The sequence below is a fragment of the Muscardinus avellanarius genome (assembly GCF_963383645.1).
Source record: "Muscardinus avellanarius genome assembly, chromosome: 10".
Classification (NCBI taxonomy): domain Eukaryota; kingdom Metazoa; phylum Chordata; class Mammalia; order Rodentia; family Gliridae; genus Muscardinus; species Muscardinus avellanarius.
The window spans coordinates 111,313,251-111,322,342 of record NC_137796.1 but is presented as its reverse complement, the minus strand read 5'-3'; the positions used below and the strand labels follow the sequence as shown (position 1 = coordinate 111,322,342).

Sequence of the window (9,092 nt, the reverse complement as noted above, 5' to 3'; positions counted from 1 at the left end):
TCACAGCCGCTTGGCCTTCCCTGGCCCACCCTTCACAGCCCACAGGACAGAGGCCAGATCCTCCTTGCAAAAAACTTCAGCCAGGCTTGGGATTTCCCAAAATCTTGAGCCAGAGGAGAGCGCCCACTCACTGAACTCGGGGATGTGCTCCCTCTGAGCTACACCCCCAGCCCAATTTTATTGTTTAATTTGAAACAAGGTCTCACTAAGTTGCTGAGGCTGATCTCGAACCTATGATCCTCCTTGTCTTAGTCTCCTGAGTACTGGGATCGCGGGCGTGCCACCACCACACCCGGCTAATTTTTAGACCTGAAAGTCCCAGTTCCTGGGAGCCCCTCTGTCCTGGGGAGGGGCCGGCCATCTGCCTCACTGCCTGCCTTGCTCTGTTACGGTCGAAACGGTGTAGTAGGTTTTTTCCCTCAATTCAACTAAGATTTGTTGAATTGGAACATTAAAATTAATAGCTCAGTTGAAGCTTTAGTATTTCTTTATTATAAAATCAGGAGGAAGTAGAAAGGGAAGAGAAGAAAAGCACGTGCCTGGCAGATAGATACATTGGAGAGCCCGAAGATGGAATGCCGCCCCCTCAGCCTCCATCCTTAAATTGTGTGTTGGTGTGTTCTTATCGGCGTTACCAAGGCAACGGGCTGGTAATTTATTTCTCAGGCAGGTAGTGCCTCTTTGTCTCCGGTTGCACACTTTTTCCCCCTTTATTTTGAAACAGGATCTCAGTAAGTTGCGGAGGGCCTCACTAAGTAGCCGAGGCTGGCCACGAACCTCGCAGTCAGATGGCTCACGCTTATAATCTCAGCATGTGGGAGGTTGAAACAGGAGATCTGTCTCCCAAGTATTGGGATTACAAGTATATGCCACCATGCCCGGCTTATTTTTTTTTAATTTATTTAATTTTTTGCATGTGTGTGGTTGGGGATTCAACCCAGAGGCAAGATTCGACCTCCGGGCTACACCTCCTGATCAATTTTATTTCTTATTTGGAAACAGGGTCTCACTAGGTTAATGAGAGCCTCACTACTTGCCGAGGCTGTCCTCAAACCTGGGATCCTCCTGTCTCAACTTCGCAAGTACTGGGATTACAGTGCGCAACCATCACACCCGGTTTATTTACCCATTTGTAAATTCTCGGTTTTACCCGAACCCTCACCGCCAGGGTGGCGGTGGCTGCAGTCTCCTGCACTTTTGGCCAGCACCCAAACAGGTGCTCAGTAATGCTTCTTGATTGACTTAGTGAGGGTAAGGACAGTGCCTTATTTTCTTTGACCACTGCAGGGCTTAGTACAAGCTCTGGCAGGAGAAGGGTGCCCAGCAGTCTTTGGTTGGCTAATGAATAGACACCCCTGTTCAGAACACACCCCCTGACTCCCAGGCACCCATCAGAACCGCCATCACTCATGAGTCACCCGTGGCTCACTCATGGCAGAGCCCAGCTGTGTTGGCAACCCCGTCAATGGCCCTGAGGCCAGACTGGCAGGGACTCGTGGAGTGGGCGGCAGAGGTGGGCAGCTCATCCGTCTCTTGCATGGACAAATCGATGCCGAGCCAAGATGCCTGGTGTGGGTCTGGCGCAGAAAGGCACTCAATAAACACTCTGTTGACGGACGCTGAATCATGCCAGCCTCCGCCCCCGGTGCTCCAGGGACTCTGCCCTCCACACCCTGGAACTGGGGAACCAGTCTCTGGGGCTCGTTCCCAGCCTGTACCCCAATATCTCCATCCAGCTCTTGCAGCTCCTCTGGCTCCTCCAGGGCCCTCCTCAGCGTGGGGGCTCTTCCTAGCCACCCTGTTTGAAGGAGAGCAACTTTGGGGGCAGAGCCCAGCCCTTGGGTCTCCAGGGCAGTGAGCTAGTCTGCAGAAAGGCAGAAAGAGCTGAGACAGAGAGGAAGCCGGGGAGGCAGAGGAGAGAGGAGACGGAGAGGCAGAAGGACGCCCCGGGCTCCTTTATTACTTTTGTGGTCATATCTATCTATCTATTTGTTTGTTTGTTTGTTTGTTTAGATGCTGAGAATCAAACCCAGGGGCATTCTACCTCCAAGCTACAGTCTCAACCCTATTTTATTTTACTTTTTTGGAAACAGGATCCTCCCTAAGTTGCTGAGAGCCTTGCTAAGTTGCTGAGGCTGGCTTTGAACCTCTGGACCCTTGTCTCAGCCTCCGAAGAACTGGGATTGCAGGTGTGCGCCAGGCTGGGCTTCATTTATTCACTCGGTACACACCCATCGCAGTCAGTGTGCAGCAGCCACCGTGCCCTGTCCCAAGGAGACCCCTCCTCACACCGTGTCTCTCTCTCAGTGCATGGCACCAGGGGTCAGAGTGGTGGCCCAGGGTCGTGCCACTGCCCTGTCCCACTGCAGGGCTGTCCCCCCAGACAGCTCACTGCAGCCCAGCATGAGGCCTGGCAGGCAGCAGAGCCCCCACATGTCTGTCTGTGAGCGGGGAGTTCAGCCAGCTTGGTTTCAGAGGGGGCGGCTGGAGGAGTGTGGGGCCCAGCAAGGGTGACCCCCAGGGCAGGGTGCAGGGGAGGATGTGAGCCCCCGTGGAGTTTCTGCTGCTTGGGGACCCAGAGGAAGGGGCCCCACCTCGGCTGCTCTGCAGGGGCGTTCTTCCCTGGTGACACCCAGAATCCCGGGATAGAGAGCCGTGCGCTCTGTGCGTCTGGGTGGGGGACAGGGCCCCCCCACTAAGTCCTGCCTGCAGTGTGACCCTAGCTGCCTGAACGGGGACCTGCTTGGGGGGGGGGGTCCCAGCACGGGATCCCGAGGCGGTGATGGGCACTGCTTCGCGTGGGCTCAGGGCTGGTGTGCCCCAAGCCTGGCTCGCCTGCCCAGCCACAGGCCTCTGGGAGCTGGGTGGGCCTGCCCGGTGGCCGCCCCACCCCTCCCCTTCCCGGGAGTCCAGGTGAGAAGAGCCCTTCCAGGCATCCCAGTGACAGGGAAACAGGGAGGCATCCCTGGGACAGACAGGGACAGCTCTGCCAACAGCTGCCACTGGGGCCTGAGTCATGGCTTTCTGGGAAGCGGGCTAACGGGATTCCAGGGCACGGGGTTGGGCTGAGGCTGCGTCATGGCTGCTCTGGCTCTGGAGGTAGGAGCCGTTACGGGACTGGCTCTACCCTTGCCAGTCCTGGACGAAGTTCCTGGGACCCCAACACCCTTGTTCCCAAGTTCAGCCACTCTAGATCCTGGCCTTTCCCCAGTGTCGTGGGACCTTCCCTGCCTGGACAGTCCAGGTCAATCCCAGCCCAGGCTTGGGCCCAGATCCCTGCCCCGCCCCTCCAGAGCCCACACAGGCCTAGAGCTGGCCCAGCCCCAGCCAGCCCCCAGCCCCAGTAACGGGGACTTCCTCCCCACGGCCTCCCCACGGCCCCACCTTCTCGTGACCCACAGCCTGGATGTCCCAGACTGAGCCACCTGGGGGACTGGTCCAGCAGCATTCCACCTCCCAGGATAAAACCTGGGGCGACCTGCGGGGAACCCTACACACTGCCACTGCCCGCCGCCCGCCGGTCCCGCCAGCAACAGCCCTCGGTCCCTTGAGGCCACGGGCTGGCCTCCACCCCAGGGCCATGGTGGTTTCCAGACGTCCCCAGGCTCTGGGTGGGGGCTGCCGCGGGGCCCTGGGCTCTCTGCTGCTCCTGGCCTTCACAGGTGAGTCCTGAGGACCTGCTGCTCCCCGTGGGCCACCTCCTCCCCGTCGCACCTTCTGCAGGTCCTGCTGGCACCTGAGCCTCCCCTGGCACCCTCTCCTCCCAGAGCCATGAGGACCAAGTGAAAAGCTCGGCACAGCAGGAGCTTGGCGCTTCCCCTAGGTGTCCGAAGCCCACCAGCACCATCCCCCTCCCCGAATCTCCTCCCTCCTCCCATGACCGTGGCTCCTCTGCCAGCTCTACGGGGCCCAGGGCAGCCCGTCCCAGCCTCCACGGGGCGCGGTGGCACCCAGGCCTGTGGGTCCTCTCCAGCCTGGGCGGGAGGTGGAGGTGTTTTGGGGTGAGGGCCTGGGTCTGCCTTCCTGGAGCTGGAGGAGCCCGCTGGTGAGGACTGGGCTCCCTCCCTGCCGGGCTCTGGACACGTGTCCCACACTGACACCCCCTCTTGTCCTCAGCCACCCTCAGTGCCGCCAGGATTCTCGGTGAGTGTGAGCCGTGCCCTGTGGGGGAGCGAAGGGGGGAGATCGAGGCGGAGGGCAGAGAACGGGAAAGATGGTGGGCAGGGAGGAGGAGGTCTGGGGGGCAGAGGCGAGGTCAGCTCAGGGCAAGGCAGGGAGGAAGGCGCATGGGGAGCTGGCGTGGGCGGGGCCTGGCGGGCGAGGCCGTGGGGAGGCCAGTGGGCACAGGCCGAGTGCTCTGCCCTCCCCCACCAGCGTCCCCCGACTGTGGGAAGCCGCAGCAGCTGAACCGGGTCGTGGGTGGCCAGGACAGCGCGGACGCCGAGTGGCCGTGGGTCGTGAGCATCCAGAAGAACGGCACCCACCACTGCGCGGGCTCCCTGCTCACCAGCCGCTGGGTGGTCACCGCCGCCCACTGCTTCAAGGGGTACGTGGACCAGGCGTCGTCCCGAGGCCCCAGGACGCAGGTCTCTCTCTGTCCAGTAGAGACCCTCGTCCTGCCTCCACGGCCTCGCCTTCCCCTGACGCCCTCTCCCTCTTTCCAGCCATCTCAACAGGCCGTCCCTGTTCTCAGTACTGCTGGGGGCCTGGCAGCTGGAGAACCCGGGCCCTCGCTCCCAGAAGGTGGGGATAGCCTGGGCGCTGCCCCACCCCAGGTACTCCTGGAAGGAGGGGGACCGTGCGGACATCGCCCTGGTGCGCCTCGAGCACCCCATCCAGTTCTCAGAGCGCGTCCTGCCCATCTGCCTGCCTGATTCTTCCGTGGACTTCCCTCCACGCACCAACTGCTGGATCGCTGGCTGGGGGAGCATCAGTGAAGGAGGTGCGCCCCCCACCCCGGGGACAGAGGGTGGTGGACACTCGAGACACAGACACCATGAATAGTAGGGGTAAGGGCCCAGAAAAGATGGGCTGCCTACCAGACATGTGAAGTCACCGAAATCCCAGTGGCCAATTCCAGCTCATTTCTAGTTGAGAGGTATCTCTGGGTATGTTTGGAGGCAGCAGCCCGGTTAACAAAGCTTTTTGTTGCTATGGGAACGTCAGGAAAGGGCAAGAGCCCAGAGGGATTCAGGAAGGCAGTGAAACAGTCCTGGGATTCCCAGCCGGGCGGGCGCCCCTGGTGGCAGAATGCCGCAATTGCAGGCAAAGTTGCCTGGAGGAAAGGCATCGCCCTCATCCTAAAATATAATTTCCAAAGCAGGTCTGGAGGAAATAAATGAAGGGGCAGAGGAGAAACCAGAGGAAGCCAGATGACAGGAGACAGGCAGACTGAGCCCAGGCCAAGAAAAAGAATCACACAGGCAGGAAGGAGAGATGGGAGGAGAAATGGAGACCCGGAAGGCAGAGTTGGAGGGGGAGACATACTAGGGCAGTGCAAAGTTGAAGGAAAAGGGAACCCTAGCCAGAGTCCAGAAGAGTTCAGAGAGATGACGCCAGGCCGGCATATGAGGGTGCAGCCTCCCCACGGGCTGTAGACCAACCCCAGGCAGGTGGAGGGCCTCCTCAGGCCCTGGCGATGTGCACGGAGGGACATCTAGTGAACTCTGGTTGCCCTTACACTGGCCAAAAGGGTGCCTGAGATGGACCCACCAGAGCCAGCGTATGGGCCTCAGAGAGCTTACTCAAGGTGCAGAATTGGGGCCCAGTGGTGCACACCTGTAATCCCAGTACTTGGCAGTCTGAGACAGGGAGATTGCAGGTTTGAGGCCAGCCTCAGCGACTCAGCAAGGCCTCAGCAACTTAGTAAAATAAATAGAGCTGGGCTTGGTGACACATGCGTGTAATCCCAGTACTTGGGAGTCTAAGAGAGGTTTGCAGCCAGCCTCAGCTACTTAATGAGGCCCTTCACAATTTAGTGAGACCCTGTTTCAAAAAAAGAATAAAAAATAGGGCTGGGGATGTAGCTGGGAGGTAGAATGCCCCTGGGTTCAAGCCTCAGTAGTGCAAAAAAATAAAAATAAATAAATAAATAAAAGGGCTGGGCATGCTGGGCGTGGTGGCGCACGCTTGTAATCCCAGTACTTGGGAGGCTAAGACAGGAGGATCACAGGTTCGCGGACAGCCTCAGCTACTGAGTGAGGCCCTCCGTAACTAAGTGTGACCCTGTTTCAAAATATAGAATAAAAATATAGGACTGGGGGTATAGCTCGGAGGTAGAATTCCCTAGGCTCAACCTCCGGTAAAAAAAGAAAAAGAAAGAAAGAAAAGATGCGAAGCACAGGACTAGGTGTAGAGCTTAGTGGGACTAGGGGTGTAGCTAGTGCTGGCCATTCCACCACCACGAAACCCTGCAACCAGAAACAAGCAGTAGAAGACTCTGAGCTGCAGGCTGGCGCTGGGGCTGGGAGGTCCAGAGGCACGAGCTCCAGGGAATGGCCTCTGGAGACCTCGCCTCCCGAGTGGGAGGGAGGGCCGCCGACTCTCTCCTCTGCTCCCCAGTGCCGCTGCCGTACCCCCAGACCCTGCAGAAGCTGAAGGTGCCCATCATCCACTCGGACATCTGCAGCCGCCTGTACTGGCGCGGCGTGGGGCAGGAGGCCATCACTGAGGACATGATGTGCGCCGGCTACCTGGAAGGGGAGCGGGACGCCTGCCTGGTGAGCGCCCCACGCAGACCCGCCCTCAGCGCCGCCCCGCCCCGGCCCCGCCCACAGCACTGGCCCCGCCCTGCCGCATTGGCCCCGCCCACAGCACTGGCCCCGCCCCGCCGCATTGGCCCCGCCCCGCCGCCCGGGCCCCGCCCCAGGTCAGCCCTGGGCTCCTCCCGCGTGAGGCCCGCCAATCACTGCTTCCCTACCGTCGCCCCTCAGTTTTCTTGCTCGAGAAAGAGAAATGAGGCCACAGGGCGACGGGCAAGGCGCGTGGGCCGCAGTGCTTCTCCCTGCCAGCGCCGGGGAGCCTGCGTTCCTGGGGCCCGCCCGGGTGGTGGGTGGGGTCCTGCCGCCTCCAGGCGGGAGGCCGGGCGCGGACGGGTCCCCAACCTCTCCTCCTCCGCAGGGCGACTCCGGGGGCCCCCTGATGTGCCGGGTCGAGGGCGCCTGGCTGCTGGCCGGCATCATCAGCTGGGGCGAGGGCTGCGCGGAGCGCAACCGGCCCGGCGTCTACACTAGCCTCGCCGCCCACCGTTCCTGGGTGGAGAGGATCGTGCAGGGGGCGCAGTTCCGCGGGCGCTCCTGGGGCGGTGGGGCCGGCCGGGCGAAGGGCGAAGGATCCGGCGCAGCTCCGCTGGCCTAGGGCCCCCGCACTCGCGGGCTGGGATTCCGAGACTCGCGGGAGCCTCTGCCGCCTGCGTTGTAAATAAGCCGTCTACCTCTAGGGGGCGCCCGCGGCCGGCGCGGGGCCGCCGGGGCCACGCCCCCGACACGCCCACCGCGCCAGGCTCCGCCCCCGACCAAAGGCGCCTTTTGTATATATGTGTTCATGATTTTTACTGTTATTTGTAACCCGCTCGCATATTTATTCCTCGATGAATTTCAATAAATTATTTATTCTCCAGTTCTTTTTTTTCCCCGATGCATGAGACTTTGGGAAGTAAAGGGCCCAGGTGAGGTTAAAATGGGGGAGGCAGGTGTGAAGCCTTAGGTTGCCCTGGCCGTAGGGGGCTCCAGGCGGCCCCTGGCTTCCACCTGGGGTTTAACATCCTGACCCCTCTACAGCCCGGGACCCTCTCCACTGGGGCCCATGGGGGTGGGCTGGGGAGCCTCAGTCCGCCAGGGCTGAGCTTGGGGGGGGTCCAGGTCTTCAGAGAGCCTGGTCTCCTGGTCTGGCCCAGAGGCCTCCTGCTGATTCACACCCTGACTCCAACTGTTGGCATACATTCCTGCCCGGCGGGAAGCGGCCTCTGGGGCCCCTCGCTGAGTCACCTCCCTTCCTCTGGGCATGGCTGTGTGGCTTCCAGCCTGCCCATGGCCCCCTGGCTCATTCCCTGTCCCCTCCACAGGGGACTGCGTGTCCCCTCCATGGTGCCCAGGCTGCCCGCCACCCCCACCTCCCCACCCGGTGGTGCAGGTGGGAGTCTCACCCAAGACAAAGTCCAGAGAACAACCAGGTCCAACATGCTGAAGAGAGATGGTCTTCCTGTTCTACAAAACGCTCCCAACTAGAGCTGGCGTGGTGGTGAACGCCAGTAAATCCAGTCCTTGGGAGGCTCGGACAGGAGGATCGCAGTTTCAAGGTCTGCCTCGGCAATTCAGTGAGGTTCTCAGCAACTTAGCAAGACCCTGTTTCAAAATAAAAAATATAGCCGGAGGGTAGTGGCGCACGCCTGTAATTCCCGCGCTTGGGAGACTGAGACAGGAGGATCGCATGGGTTCGAAGCCAGCCTCAGCTACTCAGTGAGGCTTCCAGCAACTTAGTGAGACCCTGTTTCCAAATAAAATATAAAAAAGGTCTGGGAGTATAGCCCAGAGGTAGAAAGCCTCTGGGTTCCACCCCCAGTACCACAAATAAATAAATAAATAAATAAATAAATAAATAAATATAAAAAATATAACAGAAAGCCAGGCATGGTGACACACGCTTGTAATCCCAGCATTTGGGAGGCTGAGACCGGAGGATGGTGGTTCAGACAGCCTCAGCTACTTAGGCCCTCCACAACTTAGTGAGATCCTGTTTCAAAATAAAGAATTAAAAATAGCCCTGGGGGTGTAGCTCCGAGGTAGAATGCCCCTGGGTTCCATCCCCAGTACTGCAAAAAAAGAAGAGAAAAGAAAAGAAAAGAAAAAGAAAATAGAGCTGGGGATATAGCTCCGAGGAGGAACACTCCCAGGTCCAATCCTAGCAACACACACACACACACACGTTTCCAGTTAGGAAGGATGGAGGGTGACATCTGTTTTGTGTGTGCTGGGGATTGAGATTGAACCCAGAGGTGCTCCACCTCTGAGCTCCACCCCTGGCCCTTTTTATTTGTTTTATTTTATTTTTTTGACCTATATTTTTATATTTTATTTGGAAACAGGGTCTCTTAA

At 59.3% G+C, this 9,092-nt stretch overlaps 1 protein-coding gene across 1 annotated transcript; it reads left to right on the top strand.

Moving 5' to 3' along the window:
• Positions 1–3,580: 3,580 nt before the first annotated feature.
• Positions 3,581–7,356, top strand: PRSS22 (serine protease 22; the record flags this gene model as incomplete). The annotated part of the gene is made up of 6 exons (XM_080703991.1): positions 3,581–3,662; positions 4,117–4,143; positions 4,375–4,546; positions 4,665–4,942; positions 6,562–6,719; positions 7,120–7,356. The coding sequence occupies 6 exons, from the start codon at positions 3,581–3,583 to the stop codon at positions 7,354–7,356; spliced, it is 954 nt and encodes a 317-aa protein (XP_080560117.1).
• Positions 7,357–9,092: the final 1,736 nt, after the last annotated feature.